General features: G+C 42.1%; 1 protein-coding gene across 1 annotated transcript; it reads right to left on the bottom strand.

Annotated features, from left to right (window-relative positions):
• Positions 1 to 463: 463 nt before the first annotated feature.
• LOC111954033 (transmembrane protein 151B-like) lies at positions 464 to 12,461 on the bottom strand. The gene is made up of 2 exons (XM_023973529.2): positions 11,892 to 12,461; positions 464 to 7,693 (listed from the first exon to the last, which is right to left on the bottom strand). Exons 1-2 carry the CDS (start codon positions 11,976 to 11,978, stop codon positions 6,242 to 6,244), a joined length of 1,539 nt encoding a protein of 512 aa, XP_023829297.1. The 5' UTR covers positions 11,979 to 12,461; the 3' UTR covers positions 464 to 6,241.
• Positions 12,462 to 17,220: the final 4,759 nt, after the last annotated feature.

Raw genomic sequence — 17,220 nt, forward strand, 5'->3', positions numbered from 1 at the left:
CGAGTCCTATATCGACATACCTGAAAGGCTCCTCAGCAAGGAAGAAGCCACTGTTCCAAAACCACCATAAAAAAAACAGACTTCGGTTTGCAACTGCACATGAGGACAAAGATTGTACTTTTTGGAGAAATGTCCTCTGGTCTGATGAAAGAAAAATAGAACTGTTTGGCCATAATGACCGTCGTTCTGTTTGGAGGAAAAAGGGGGAGGCTTGCAAGCCGAAGAACACCATCCCGACCGTGAAAGCATGGGGGTGGCAGCATCATGTTGTGGGGGTGCTTTGCTGCAGGAGGGACTGGTGCACTTTACAAAATAGATGGCATCATGAGGTAGGAAAATGATGTGGATATATTGAAGCAACATCTCAAGACATCATCAGGAAGTTAAAGCTTGGTCCGCAAATGGGTCTGACCAAATGTACAATGACCACAAGCAAGTTCCAAGTTGTGGCAAAATGCTCAAGGACAACAAAGTCAAGGTATTGGAGTGACTATCACAAAGCCCTGACCTCAATCCTATAGAAAATTTGTGGGCAGAACTGAAAAAGCGTGTGTGAGCAAGGAGGCCTACAAACATGACTAGTTACACCAGCTCTGTCAGGAGGAATGGGTCAAAATTCACCCAACTTATTGTGGGAAGCTTGTGGAAGGCTACCCAAAACGTTTGACCCAAGTTAAACAATTTAAAGGAAATGCTACCAAGTACTAKTTGAGTGTATGTAAACTTCTGACCCACTGYGAATGTGATGAAATAAATAKAAGCTGAAAWAAATCATTCTCTATACTATTATACTGACATTTCACATTATTAAAATAAAGTGGTGATCCTAACTGACCTAAGACAGGGAATTTTTACTAGGATTAAATCAGGAATTGTGAAAAACTGAGTTTAAATGTATTTGGCTAAGGTGTATGTAAACTRCCGACTTCAACTGTACATGCAAACTTGCAGTTTTCCCCTATATTTATTATTTAGTAGTCACACACTCAACCTGTGATCCACCTTACCTAGGCAGTACAAAACATGTTTCCTGACTGTAGATCTTGCTGCAAGGACCAGCAATCTATGACATTGAGAGAGTAAAAATAATGCAGGCAGGGCAATGTTCTCAGTATGATCAGAATAAACTTAACAATAAGTGTGTCTCAAATGGCACCCTATTCCCRAGAGAGTGTACTACTTTTGACCAAGGCCCAGAACACATAGATCTGCAAACCCAGAGGGATATGTTTGAAAGTAGAGCACTACATAGGAAATAGGGTGCCATTTGGMACGCAACCCATGTAACTAGCCTGAATGACAGTCTAAGATAGTGGAATATTGATCAAATAAGTCAGCGGTTGGCTTCCTTATGTAAAAAGTTGTCTGCACTCAAATKTGCGGCTTTGACCTCCATACAAAAATGTGTAATCTCTTCCAGCCTTTCCCCTATCAAGAAAGAGTGTTACAACGTATCAATAACGTCGAAGGAAAGAATCAACAGTGCTCTGCCATTGCAAAGTAAGTGTATAGCTCATACAGCATCAGATTGGCCGCAGGGTCTGCAATTGAAATTGTACTGTATTTACAAGATTCATTTTCCTTGTACAACACCATTTTATATAGAAATGTGTCGATTGTTGATCTGCAAACCCGAAACACTTRCCTGTTGTCGAGTACATTTGAGGATTAGCAGTGTTTGTGAATAAAACACCACATTTTATGCATTTATTGGTGACACAATCGACTAAGCACAAGAAACACGACAACAGTCCTAACCTACAATCTCTGTATTACTTACAGTACAAAATCGTTCTCCTGCAATCCTGTTTTAAGCCACAAAATTATACACAACATTATAAAAAGAGGAGCCCCAAAAGCATTCTGGGTGTGAGAGTACATACAGTATTATAAGGTATTACTCCACTTTGTACACACAATAAAGGGTTCCATGTAGGGTTGCAAAATTCCGCTAACTTTCTCAAAATTCCCAGGTTTTTCAGAAATCCTGGTTGGAAGATTCAGGATTTCCTGGTTATGCCCTCCTMTTTCTGGGAATCTACCAACCGGGATTTMGGGGAAAGTTACCGGAATTTTGCAAGCCTAGTTCTATGTTACATTATTATAAAGGGTTTGAAGTCAACAGTCTGTGGTAGGAAAAGATTTTCAGTTTTCTGAATTGTCACTAAAAAACTCAGTTTGATAACCTTGGTTTTCTGTACTTGTATACTATTTATTGTTTTATGGTTAGTAAACATAGCACTGTTAAACACTTTTATTTGTACACAATTACATATCACAGTGAAGCCATCTGATATAACTGTTTTATCTACATTAACTGAACTTTTTTTTTATTAGTGAGAGGCTGGTCAGTGAGCAATGGACTATTGAGTCTGTAATGTAAATGTTGGTAATATAATGCCGGTATCACTATCTTTTTTTGACCATTGTTGAAATCTAAAACTCTTCACTATCTGTTGTTTCCAAACTTCAACCCATCTCAGACATAATAGGAGTGATCTAAATAAAGAGAGCTCATCAAAACTCTGAAAGTCTTCTAATGAAAAAGAGGGCATTCTGTGACTGAGTGAACTGTGCTTCCCATGACGTCTGTGACCTCCAGCTAGGCTAGAATAACCTTCCTTCCATCATCTGCTATAGGAGCATCAGTATGGTTACAGAGCTGCGTCACATGCTGTGATTAAAACACCATAAAGGACACCATTCGTTTCAGCTGATACACACGGTCAAAGCCTCTGACACTTTAAGGAACTGCAGAGCAGACCTACACCTAGGAGTGTTGATCTAGGATCAGGTCTCCCCTTTTTCATTATGATCTAAAGGCAAAAATGATTCTATATCAGCACTCCTACTCTGAGACTGTGAATATGGGCACTTAAGTGCATCCTCATAGCCTCCTATCTGGAAAACAAATCAAACGGCACTGTCAAGTCAGCTGACAGGGATAATAAGAAAAGGTTKAGGGGTAGAATTTATGACAAATGTAAGGTGGATAACCTGACTACACTCCTGAGTTGGTTATGGGGGTTGCATAGATGCGCTTTAGATGAGGTGAGCCACAACTAACCAGACAGGACTCTGTGTCTTATGGTTATGACTGGTGTGTATTTTTTGTTGGCTGCTTTATTGTATAGATGAAGTGTTTTTGGTTTGTTGTCGAGAAAATGGGATTGAGGTTGAACAACTTCCTTTAATTGCTTCGCATCTAGTTCCCTAAAATGGCAAGTGACGTTATAAAGGTAGTAGGGTGCAAGGAAGAAACGCATCAAGAGAAAGAAATGCTATTACACTTTCTGCAAGAGATCTYCCAGTATATTGTTAATGCAATTTTTGTTCATGGGATGATCACCGGATTTCACAAAATAGGTGTATGTTTTTTCAAAATGAGCAGAATGAGTTTATCTTTGACAGCATTAGATTATTAAGTGGTCAATCAAATGTTTACAGTCAATTCAATCACATATCCACATCAGTCAATAATGCTAGTCATTTCTGCTGTGAGAATCTGAGGTCAGCAGGATACATAAAATGGAGAAAGGCCTATCTATCCTTTGTGTATATAGATCTAATAACAATGTGTGAATTGTAAGTGTGAGTCCTGGGCATAGATTACTGAGCTCTGCCGTCACCCTGAATTCATCAGAGTTGTTTTCTATTAAATAGCAGAGGCCTCTGGGCCAGAAGTGACTGGCTAGCTGTCAGCTTAGCTCTTATCCCGGGCCATATTCACTCCAGCTCCTAGGGTTAGCTTTAGTTTGATCACAGCAACAAAGCCCTTTGACCGCTACCTTCAAAACCATTTAAAGAGTTATTTACAAAATGTGTGTGTATATTTCAGTGGACTGGGGGAAGTGGGTTGGATTTTTCACTTCATGAGCTGGGCAACCTTTCTGTGTACTTTATAAGTGATTGGTCCTAGGTGTGAATTCTACACATTTATTGAACTTATTTTAAAATATTATTTACCTTGCCTTGCTTTGAAACTTTGCTAGTGGAAATAAGCCATTAGTACATAGAACATTTGATCAGTTGTGATCATGTTTATTCTCAGATCTTCYAAAATCCTCCTGGTTTATTATTAAAGCTGACATTATCAGTGTTTGAACACAGCCCTCAGTCTATTTTGGGTCTCTGTGATGGCTGTCTGGCTGTTTCTGATAGGCATCATCAGAATCAGCACGTGGTCCTGCTTTTAAACCTACTTTTTCTGACAATAGACAAAGCACATCTTGAAGTTTTCAAGGCCTGATCATTGGTGCCAGCCTCAATTAAATGTCCTGTCTCATCAGTATATTGCTACCTAGAAGAGATGCAGTGAAAGTTGAGTTGCTCTGTTGCTGCCTTTGTATTTCTGGTTGGTTGGTTGGTTGGTTGGTTGGTTGGTTGGTTGGTTGGTTGGTTGGTTGGTTGGTTGGTTGGTTGGTTGGATGAATGGGTAGGTGAGCTACAGTATGTTGTTTAGGTGTAGTTTTGGATGAATGGGTAGGTGTGCTATGTGGTTTAGGTGTAGTTTTGGATGAATGGGTAGGTGTGCTATGTGGTTTAGGTGTAGTTTTGGATGAATGGGTAGGTGTGCTATGTGGTTTAGGTGTGATTTTAAGCCAAACTTTAAAGCACCCACAGTCAGGCACTTAAATCACGAAAACAAAGAAGAGGTAGTTTGAAGGAAATTATTGTTCATATAGTAATTAATAATAATTTTGTGTTAAAATATTAATTGGAAATAGGAGATATGCAATGCTGAGGTTATTATTGACAGCTGAGCTGACATGATATAATCACATTGATGTTGTATGTATTAGTCAATCAGAAATGCATTAACATGTAGTGAAGAGTGACACAGTAATATTGACAGTAAGGAAAATAATGCGATGAAACACTTCTCTCATGGATTCAGTTTGAAGTATTTGTACCATTTAGTCCTCCTGATCTAAATTATTCATATATCTGACTATGTTACTATATTTAGAGGGTCAGGAAGTGGGAATGTTATTGCATCCTGTGATATTTGATTCCCGTTGCTAATTAACTGGATGTTMTAACTGCTGTATCTCACATCATCATCATTATCATGAAAGAACATTAATTCCGTAAAAAGATCTCTTGTTGGCCTCAAAACAAACAACTACACCATCATATAGCCCCAAATTGTAATGTTTTAATAAAAAATGTAGATCTGCGTCTAAGGCTTTTCATTGAGAACCATGAGCTAGATGGAAACTAATTATAGACTGTATGAATTTACTTTGATATCTGCAACATAATTTAAAATATCCAGTAATGCATTTACTAGAAAAATATGTCAGATGTTTTAAACTTTTCTTGCTCTCAATTATTTAATGTGGCGTCATGGTTTTCCTTCCCATCTRCAAATTGCTCTCTAAGGCTTGAATAAATCATGTTTATGTTCCTTAAACTCATGCCCCACTTATGAGTCATCTCCAATGAAGGTCTCTAGTCGAGCTGTGTTGGAGGCCTCTACCGTTGAGCTGTCTTGAGCTGTGTTGGGGATTTTCAGTCACAAGACATCCCTTCTAAGACTCTTACAAAATAACAKATTTTATCCAACTTCGAAAACAGATGTTCCAATTGAAGTTCTTTGCTACCTGGTTATGACAACAGCAAAATGCACTACGATTTAAGGTGGAGTTTATTCTCAGGCCAAATGTCTGTTAGTGTACCTTGCTTTTTCATGTTCTCTATTTATAGATAGTGTGGAAGCTAACATGACACTTTGGTTAAGGAAACTCAAACTGATATGAACAGAGCATTGTGATTGGTCCAGAATGGTYGTGGTGGTGTGCATTCCGCGCAACATATGTCCTTCCAAATATCATTCTCAGATCATTATGTCCATTTGTCGCAGACTGTCTGATTTTGCCTATGAATGTGMTTTTTTCATACATGCTTTGAGATAGTTACATAGTCTATTACTTACTATGATGAACATATCACTGGAGGGCATCTCATGTGAGATGAGCTGGGCTGCAAAGGAAGTTATGGAAAGGTTGGAGTGAGCATTCAAAATGTGCATTTAACTCAGTACTGTCTTTGATAAACAGTGCTGGAAGAGGTCTGGAAGGGTTCCGGAATGCCACTGGTGTGTCATGTGTTCTGTGGTCTATTGAAGAAAAACAAAGATCCAAAAGGAAGGTTCATTATCCAGTCAGTGTCCTCCCAGAGAAAGGACAGTAACATTACATTCCTTGTTCAGGTCTGGACTGGGAGGCCCAGCGCTGGGTCATATAGAGGTCTCCACGCAGGATCCGTTCCTGTGCAGCGAGTGGTTCAGGCAGCCCTCATTGCGGTGCACGATGAGCACAGGGAAGTAGAGCGCGTCCTGGTAGTCCGGCGGATTCTCCTCGCTAGTCAGCTGGCCCGACGGCGTCAGGCAGCGCGTGCTCTCTGTGGGGCACGATGTCTCATTGAGGCTGCCGCTGCTCCGCCACAGGCAGCTGCGCCGCGATCCGTACAGCCGCGACAGCGAGAAGCGGCTGCCGCTGAAGGGGATGCGCGGGCTAGTCCCAGTGCAGATGCTCAGGGCGCTGCGTGAGAAGATGGACGAGCTGCTGATGGTGCGGTGGCAGCGCTCGCAGTTCTGCCGGTAGCTGCCGTAGCCGCCGCACACTGAGTAGGTGTTGGCATTGCCACCGCCACCTGACGAGAGCTGAGCCAGGTCCATGAGTACAGCCTCTGAATAGCTGGGCACCAGCTGCTGGTTGGAGCGGATGTGCCACTCCAACTCGGTGCTGTCGATGGTGTTGACCCGAGGGATGTGGTGGCAGTATGGTCGCTCCTCAGATGGCGTGACAGGGACATAGTCGAAGCCGAACAGCTTCTCCACGTGGTAGTGGACGTAGGCCGTGCGGTACTCGGTTAGCACGCGCAGCGGCCAGGAGAAGGTGAAGGCGGCGGCCGTCCAGAACACGTAGTTGGACACGTACCAGGGCAGGTGGTCCGGATCCGAGAAGGCAATCATGTACTCCTTAAAGTCTACATTCTTCAGGTGCATTCCCTCGCGGGCCTCCATGTAGTCGTCCAGGCCCTCATTCTCAGTGAAGAAGCGGGCCCGCTGAGTCAGGTAGGCGTTCTCCGACTCCACGTTGGCGAAGCTAAAGCACTTGGTGAACCTCAGCTTGGTGACAGGGAAGCAGTCTAGGCCCTGCAGCTGCTTGGATATGTCCTTCACACCGCAGTTGCTGTAGTCGAACTCCGCCTCGGCCACATGCGTGTTGACGCGRTCGTGGTACACCTGCGTGGTGGTGTATGRGTCTCCGTTACGGTAGCGTGTTACCTGTCGCGTCCGCCGCACATAGTGGTAGCTGATGGCCTTCCACCAGATGCAGGGCGTGGCCTGCTGCATGCGCCCAACACGCTCTCCCACACTCTCCACGTTCACCTTGTGCTGTAGCTGGTTGTGGGTGTGGCAGTGCCAGCACTCCACCAGGTAGACCACGTAGAGCATGACCATGAAGGCCACAGGGATGTAGATGTAACCGTTGGAGCAGGGGCTTTCGTGGTACATCATGGACTTGACCTTGTAGGCACTGTCGAAGGAGAGGCGCGTCACCYTGGTCACGTGGCACCAGGTCATGGCCCCCACGCAGCCGTACATGAGCAGGGACAGGAGCAGGCATTTCCAGTGGCTCTCCCTGCACAGGGATTTACTGAGCGACTGCTTCAGGGGCCGCTGCTGCACAAAGGGAAACAGAGAGAGAAAATACCAATCTGAGTCTGTGAACACATACCTGCAAGCATTGTGGACAAAATACATTTCAAATACCTGATGAGAATGAATCAATGGATTTTTTAATAGTTATCTTTGAAATAACTCTATAGAAACACCAAAAGCACCTGCTCTTTGCAACACATTAAATATTTAGAGAAATAGTCAGCATTCTAAGTGCATTAACATATCTTATTCCTGAGCAGGGAGCCACTTGATCATGTCTTTGCTTGTTAAGATCAAACGGCTCACACACTCCATCTGAACTCTCAACCTTTTCATGAGAATCTGCTTGTTTCCATTCCAGGCAATTGAGAAAACATTTAATGRGTTTGTCGCCATGCTGGCACTGCCACACCCACAACCAGCTACAGCACAAGGTGAACGTGGAGAGTGTGGGAGAGCGTGTTGGGCGCATGCAGCAGGCCACGCCCTGCATCTGGTGGAAGGCCATCAGCTACCACTATGTGCGGCGGACGCGACAGGTAACACGCTACCGTAACGGAGACYCATACACCACCACGCAGGTGTACCACGAYCGCGTCAACACGCATGTGGCCGAGGCGGAGTTCGACTACAGCAACTGCGGTGTGAAGGACATATCCAAGCAGCTGCAGGGCCTAGACTGCTTCCCTGTCACCAAGCTGAGGTTCACCAAGTGCTTTAGCTTCGCCAACGTGGAGTCGGGGGAACGCCTACCTGACTCAGCGGGCCCGCTTCTTCACTGAGAATGAGGGCCTGGACGACTACATGGAGGCCCGCGAGGGAATGCACCTGAAGAATGTAGACTTTAAGGAGTACATGATTGCCTTCTCGGATCCGGACCACCTGCCCTGGTACGTGTTCTAGACGGCCTTCACCTTCTCCTGGCCGCTGCGCGTGCTAACCGAGTACCGCACGGCCTACGTCCACTACCACACTACCACGTGGAGAAGCTACCAGCAACTTGAAGTGAGTGTGAAGCACTCCCAGTTTATGGCCCTATGTATGTGGATATAGGAGTCTTCTGATCAAATATACAGTAGCATAATAAAAGTGAAATTAGCTATATTAGCTACAAAATAATGTTTTACTCATAAATAGTATTTATTTAAACAGATATCTAAAACACTTTGGATTCCAAAATTGTGAACCGTTAAGAGAGCAAACCATCCAGAAGAAATCATGCAGCCATTTCATCCAGGCACAATGAAGCTGCTGGTATCTTTTCTACCCCAGGGCACCGCAAGCCCCAGTGCCTGCATCAGGAGCTGGTCACGCCTTATGGGAGTGCAGCCTGCCTACACACTTGGCAAGGGATCCAAAAGCCTCAGAATGGTTGGATTATAGCGCAGTTCATTCCTACATTTGCATATCAGTCATCACACAGGGGGCAGAGATTGATTGGCTTAATGGTACATAGTACAGGAGGCTCGCTGCCTGGACATCATGGGGTGATACTTTTGGCAGTGGATTAATTTGTTGGAACTAAACAGTAGCCTACAGAGGGTAGGCAGGACATTGCAACCAGCTATGAAGAGGAGGCATCATGCTTCAATGGTTATCTTTCGTTGCATAGGTTATTTATGCAATAAGGCACGAGGGGGTGTGGTTCTCATGCACGAAGCAACAGAGTGCCTGAATACAGACCTTAACCGTGGTATATATTATACCACAAACCCTAAGGTGCCTTATTGCTATTATAAACTGGTTACCAATGTAATTAGAACAGTAAAATAAATATTTTGTCATACTTATGGTATACGATATACCACAGCTTTCAGTCAATCAGCATTCAGGGCTCGAACCACCCAGTGTATAATACAGGATAGTACTGTATAGACAACCTTTTTGGGGATTTAAATACAGGTTTCGCCAAACTGTATTTGAGGTTTTTACAGAAGACCTTCTCTGATATGTCGTGAGCAGAAAAACACATGAGCAAGCCGTGCTCCTAACATGACAGCACTGAGTAAATAATAGATGTTCCTTCTCCATAATTATCCTCCCCCTACCTTGTCACATGACATGGTCCCCGTGCCCCCTGTCAACACAATGCCCCACAGGGCAGAGGGCTTAGCACTGAACTTCCCCTTCTGTTGATATGCTACTGCAATGGAATATTATTCACTCACTGGCAGTGGATAAACTCTAGCCAGCACCGTAATCAATCTAACATAACACACTTTCCAGCTCCTGTTGCATGGAGCTGTTGTGCACTCTTTTTGAATTGAGCATAAAGTAATATGAGTTTAAGCAGCATGACATGAGATCATGATTGATTGTAGAGGATGGGGGTGTCCTTTGGTACTCATCTAACATTTTACAGTTTTGAAGGGATACACATTGTATTTGCACAGTGGATATTGCACTACATTTTCTTTTAGACTTTTAATTTGAAGGAAATACTTTAGTGGAAAGCAGGATAGCAGGTACAGCCATTTCTAAGTCAATTCTAGATGTAACTTGATGAATATTTTTTATTAGGAAAGCATTGCAGTCATTGCATCTGACATTTTAAGCTTCATTTGATAAAAGCTGATTGAAAAAGCTAGGGAAAATGCACCAGGCAATTAATTATCAACAATGTGGAGGCAGCTGAATTAATACTATACAATGAAATAATGATATGAAAAATGATTGTCTTGCTGTGTGTGTGGATAATGCATACTTCATGGATAATGTCTTCTTTGTGGATAATGCCTACTTCATGGATAATGCCTACTTCATAATGAATTTTGTAGGAGCCGAAAACAGCCATAATGATGACACTCTCAGGTGGTCTGATTTTCACCAGAGGTGTGTTCAACAAATGGTGTTGATGAAGCACAAAGTGAGGGTGTTAAAGAAGTGTCCCACTTTCTACCCGATTACTTTAGGGTTCCTCTGGGTTCACACTGTCAGATTGACAGGCTTTCATTCACACTACCTGTGACATGGCGTTTCCACTTGTAAATTACCTATTTTTATAGGCTACAATACGTTATAAAACAACCATTTCGTGAAATTTCGAGAAAACGTTGCACATGCAAAGTTTGGTAACAGAATGATGGCATCAACAGCACAAACCRTCATTCTGTTACCAAACTTTGCATCTGCACTGTTCTTCAAGTAAATTGTGTTTTTGTAAAATGTTCAGTGGAAATTGTTAAAGGTAGTCCTTGTGCATAGAGTTGTATTTATTGTTTAATTTCGCAATCATTGCTTTTTGTTTTACATACATTTTAAAGTGAAAAATCGGAGTCTCAGCATCACTATGTTACCGTGGAATTACCCCRAATTGAGTTTCTGTCAAGCTGACACTTCTCTCTTGTTAAGACTGGCTCTGTGGTCCATAAAAATCKTTTAGTGTAATAGAAAGGCTAATGGAAGAGATGCCCAACTAAAACAAAAGTTTGACTCAACATTAGCACATATTGATACTTAAACCTACTACTTGATTGGAATTGTCAGCTCTTCAGTCTTYTGTTTAATCCAGAAGTGTAACAGGAATTATGAATGTAAGCGAATGAATACATTAAAATGGTTAGTGACATCCTATCAACTGATAATAAACCCTATTAAATCCTCAAAATATAACCCACCAGCAGCTAACAAAATGTATACAATCGTGTTCCCTGATCAGAATGACACTATAAAAACAAGAAGGGTCATTGTAGCAATTACAAATAATAATAGTTTGAAATGCGTCCAGAATGTTACTATTGCTGTATAAATGAATATTTAAAGMGCTTTAATAATCCCTTGCCTTGACAGGAGTATAGGCCTATAGCCTGTCATTACGATATCTCCTCAGACAGGGGGCTGTCAATCGTGTTGATACCCACCAGAAAGGGACCATATAACGGGGATGTTTTACAGTGGCTGGAGACGAGACAAAAACCAGCGCAAACTCACGCACAGCTAACACAACATATTMAATGAATAATATGGTCAAAACTATAGGCTATTTATAATTTACATGATAAACGGTAAAAACCGTATTGGTGCAGCTGCAGCGCGTAATGCGTTTATTATAAATGGGTAATTGAGCCGCTATCTCTGAATCAGATTAGGGCTCAGGTTATGGGTGATTTAGCTGTGATATGAATATGAACTATTTTGCCAATTGCACGATTCGCCTAGCAGCTCTCGTGCAGCCGAGGGCGCAAAATTGAAGGTATACAAAGCGGTTCTCTTCTCTCACCTCCTCGCGGGGGCTCTCCTCTGTGTCCTCCTCTGGAACGGTAGTGGTGCTGCTCTCACTGGCGGTGGCAGCCGATGCTGGGGACATGTTGACAAAGGCAAAAACACAGGGACATGGATCACCTTAGGAAAACTGAGGTTCAAATCACAGTGCAACGTAAACTCGCCAGCAAGCCTATCGCGAGCTACATAATCCAACCCGATTTAGCCGGAAGGAACCTCTACATCATGGTTAACAATGCTCCAGTTTCAAAGCAGCATCTTCTTCCCCACAGAATCTTTGATGTGAGGTGCCGTTGCATGGCTACGGGCAGCCTATATCCAAAGCCTAATGTCTTGAGTTCATATGTCCGCGGTAGAAAACAACGGGCTCCTTCCTTTGCGCGTTGATGCAGGTGCTTCCAAAAGGCTCTTGCGATAGAGTAGTGGGAAATGGTAAAGACATTAGTCAGTCCCCGTCAGGATAAAATGGTCATGGCAGCTGCATAAATTAGCCTCAGTAAATGAAAAAACAAGTGCACTACTAGGCTATATAGGACAAAGACAAATACTCTGTAGACTATTCTACACGATATGGCATAGGCAAAATGTAAATATAAGAGCGCGCCTGTGTGTGCTCGTGGTGATTGCAATCCTCTCCAGGTATCTGTGATGAGAATGCAGTAGACGGCGCATAGCAAGGTTCCCCTTCAGTGTCCATTGGTCTCTGCAGGGAAGGGATAAGTGAAATTGTCTGTATGGGTGGATTATTCCCCATTCCATGTCATTAGGAAAGTTTTTTACTGTTCCTGTTGAAAAGTGATATCCCAAGTAGGCCTATAGATACAGTAAATTACACACAATAAACGGTACAAAAAAAAAAGTTTAGAGCAAAATATWGTTTTTTTACAGAACTGCAAACAAACTTCAAGGACTAGGGCATTCAAGGAGTTGGTTTGATGGGAAGTCGTGATGTCATTGCCCCCCCCCCCTCCTTGCTTGAGGAACAATAGAGGAGCAAGCACCCATTCCACTACTTGTGCTATGTCATGACTTACCTGGACCACCTATTGAGATGTGCATTTTGTTAAGTAAATCAGATGTTAAATGAGGTGAAAAGGAAACTGAAGTGCTACTTTAAGCAGACTGTTGTGCCAGACAACCTAGTCATATTTCACAAACTGATTGATTGAGATTGATGGATTTGATTGTATTCTATTAATACACACACACACACACACACACACACACACACACACACACACACACACAACACACACACAACCACACACACGCACGCACGCACGCACGCAGCACGCAGCACGCAGCACGCACGCACCCACCACACACACACAATCCGTATCCGAAACACAAGAAACACCTACATTCATACATTTTAGAGAATAACAACACTAAGTGAACAAATCATTTCTGATGTGGGCCTCTGATTTAAGAGATTTTACTCAAAGTCCAACTGATATAGTCTGACTGTCCACTGATGAAGACCAATTGATTGACAGAACTGGTATAAACCTCCATAGCCTACTCAATGAAAAAGTCCTTGGCTCAGTGAAGATTTAAGCCTTTAACACAAGTTCCCAGTAAGCCAAATTGACCTTAGCCAGTTTTATGGCTCACCCAAAGTGATGTTATTAGATGGCACAGTGATTACGTGAGCATGATATAATCAATGTACAGTTGAAGTCGGAAGTTTACATACACTTAGCCAAATACATTTAAACTCAGTTATTCACAATTCCTGACATTTAATCCTAGTAAAAATTTCCTGTCTTTGGTCAGTTAGGATCACTACTTTATTTTAAGAATGTGAAATGTCAGTATAATAGTAGAGAGAATGATTTATTTCAGCTTTTATTTATTTTATCACATTCCCAGTGGGTCAGAAGTTTACATACACTCAATTAGTATTTGGTAGCATTGCCTTTGAATTGTTTAACTTCGGGTAGCCTTCCACAAGCTTCCCACAATAAGTTTGATGAATTTTGCCCCATTCCTCCTGACAGAGCTGGTGTAACTGAGTCAGGTTTGTAGGCCTCCTTGCTCACACACGCTTTTTCAGTTCTGCCCACAAATTTTCTATGGGATTGAGGTCAGGGATTTGTGATGGCCACTCCAATATCTTGACTTCGTGTGTCCTTAAGCCATTTTGCCACAACTTTGGAACTATGCTTGGGGTCATTGTACATTTGGAAGACCCATTTGCGACCAAGCTTTAACTTCCTGACTGATGTCTTGAGATGTTGCTTCAATATATCCACATCATTTTCCTACCTCATGATGCCATCTATTTTGTGAAGTGCACAGTCCCTCCTGTAGCAAAGCACCCACAAATGATGCTGCCACCCCGTGCTTTACGGTTGGGATGGTGTTCTTCGGCTTGCAAGCCTCCCCCTTTTTCTCCAAACATAACGATGGTCATTATGTCCAAACATTTCTATTTTTGTTTTATCAGACCAAGAGGACATTTCTCCAAAAGTACGATCTTTGTCCTCATGTGCAGTTGCAATCCGTAGTCTGGCTTTTTTATGGCGGTTTTGGAGCAGTGGCTTTTCCTTGCTGAGCGGCCTTTCAGGTTATGTCGATATAGGACTTGTTTTACTGTGGATATTGATACTTTTGTACCTGTTTCCTCCAGCATCTTCACACGGTCCTTTGCTGTTGTTCCTTGATTGATTTGCACTTTTCGCACCAAAGTATGTTCATCTTTAGGAGACAGAACACGTCTCTTTCCTGAGTGGCATGATGGCTGCGTGGTCCCATGGTGTTTATACTTTCGTATATTGTTTGTACAGATGAACGTGGTTTCAGGCATTTGAAATTGCTCCCAAGGATGAACCAGACTTGTGGAGGTCTAACAATTTTTCTTGGCTGATTTCTTTTGATTTTCCCATGCATGCAAAACACTGAGTTTGAAGGAAGGCCTTGAAATACATCCACAGGTACACAATTGACTCAAATGATGTCAATTAGCCTATCAGAAGCTTCTAATGCCATGATATCCTTTTCTGGAATTTTCCAAGCTGTTTAAAGGCAGTGTATGTCAACTTAGTGTGTGTAAACTTCTGACCCACAGGAATTGTGATACAGTGAAATAATTGTCTATAAACAATTGTTGGAAAAATGACTTGTGTCATGCACAAAGTAGATGTCCTAACCGACTTGCCAAAACTATAGTTTGTTAACAAGAAATTTGTGGAGTGGTTGAAAAACGAGTTTTAATGACTGTAACCTAAGTGTATGTAAACTTCTGACTTCAACTGTATCTAATCATTCAAAAAGCATGGCCAGATATGATTGCACTTGGAACATTAATGACATTAACTGCAGGCCAAAATATGCAACAGCGGCTCTTGACAGAGTTGAAATGCACAGAAAATCTGCTGAGTAGCTTTTCATGCTATGGGCAAGACTAGGCCTTCTATAGTTAATATTATTCAAGTAATCCTCTGTAGCACTGTGTTTCTGTAATGCTGTATTAAATTTTGCAGTAATGCTGTAGTAATGCTGCAGTAATGCTGTGGTAATGCTGTAGTAATTCTGCAGTAATGTTGTGGTAATGCTGTAGTAATTCTGCAGTAATGCTGTAGTAATTCTGTAGTAAGTCTGCAGTAATGCTGTGGTAATGCTGTAGTAATTCTGCAGTAATGCTTTGGTAATAGCTGTAGTAATTCTGCAGTAATGCTGTAGTAAGTCTGCAGTAATGCTGTAGTAATTCTGCAGTAATGCTGTAGTAGGGGAGTCTGCAGTAATGCTTAGTTAGTCTGCGTAATGCTGTAGTAAGTCTGCAGTAATGCTGTGGTAATTCTGTAGTAAGTCTGCAGTAATGCTGTGGTAATGCTGTAGTAATTCTGCAGTAATGCTGTAGTCAAACATGTAACATCTAATGTATTATCGGCTGTACTGTAGGCTGTAAAGCATGGTATCAACTCTCAAAGGTAAATAATCTGCTATAACATGGCTGATTCTGCCCCCTAATGGCCATACTGATATTAGGCCTAATTTGAAAAGGGGAAAGGGATTTATGGTCAGGTTTGACTCTTATGGAATGGTGTGGCATTTTGGCAGATTTCAGACTACTACCCTCTGTCCACCCATGAACACATTTTTCTCTTTTGTTTCCAAGAAAAGGCTACAAATGAGATGATACCTCTTTTTAAAATTGTGATACCATGAGCTAAATCAGAGAGCACCCCCCAGAGAGGAGAAATAGCCTACAGGAGACATATTGAACACCAACTGTGAAAAATACCTTTTGGGGTTGGATTCAAAACAGCTGTGAAACTCCTGCAGTTGGGTTTACAGTGATTTAAGCATTAGTAGGCTTTTCTATAGGCCACTAAAATTATGTTTACAGTGAATAAGCATTAGCCTAGTAGGTTATATTGGCCACTGAAGTTGTGTTTACAGTGAGTAAGCATTAGRAGGCTATACTATAGGCCACCAGTTGTATTTCCATGTTTGTATTAGGCCTATTGTGAATGCTTAATCATACAGTGCCTTCAGAAAGTATCCATACCTCTTGACTTATTCCACATTTTGTTGTGTTTCAGCTTGAATTCAAAATGGATTAAATCCATTTTTTCCCTCACCCATCTACACATACTATCCCATTATGACAAAGTGAAAGCATGTTTTTTGAAATGTTTGCAAATGTATTGAAAATGAAACACAGAAATATTTAATTTACATAAGTGTGAGGATCGACGCTGGAGACGAGAAGCAGGTACAGGGAGAACATTTAATAAACATCAGACATGAAACAGAACAGGAACAGCGTCTGGACAMGGGGAAAATAACGACATCAATGCTGACACAGGGAACAAACTGAGGAGCAGACAGATATAGAAGGGGTAATCAACAAAGTAATGGAGTCCAATATTGCGCAGCTGCACGTAATGATGGTGACAGGTGTGCGTAATGAAGGGCAGCATGACGCCCTTGAGCGCCAGAGAGGGAGCAGGCGTGATACATAAGTATTCAAACCCCTGAGTCAATACATGTTAGAATCCCCTTTGGCAGTAATWACAGCTGTGAGTCTTTCTGGGTAAGTCTCTAAGAGCTTTGCARACTTGGATTGTACAATATTTGCCCATTTATTATTTTCAAAATTCTTCAAGCTGTGTCAAATTGGTTGTTGGTCATTGCTAGGCAACCATTTTCAGGTCTTGCCATAGATTTTCAAGTAGATTTAAGTCAAAACTGTAACTCAGCCACTCAGGAGCTTTCACTTTCTTCTTGGTAAGCAACTCCAGTGTAGATTTGGCCTTGTGTTTTAAGTTATTGTCCTGCTMTAAGGAGAATTCATCTCCCAGTGTCTGATGGAAAGCAGA

This window comes from Salvelinus sp. IW2-2015, linkage group LG28, assembly GCF_002910315.2.
Source record: "Salvelinus sp. IW2-2015 linkage group LG28, ASM291031v2, whole genome shotgun sequence".
NCBI classification, from domain to species: domain Eukaryota; kingdom Metazoa; phylum Chordata; class Actinopteri; order Salmoniformes; family Salmonidae; genus Salvelinus; species Salvelinus sp. IW2-2015.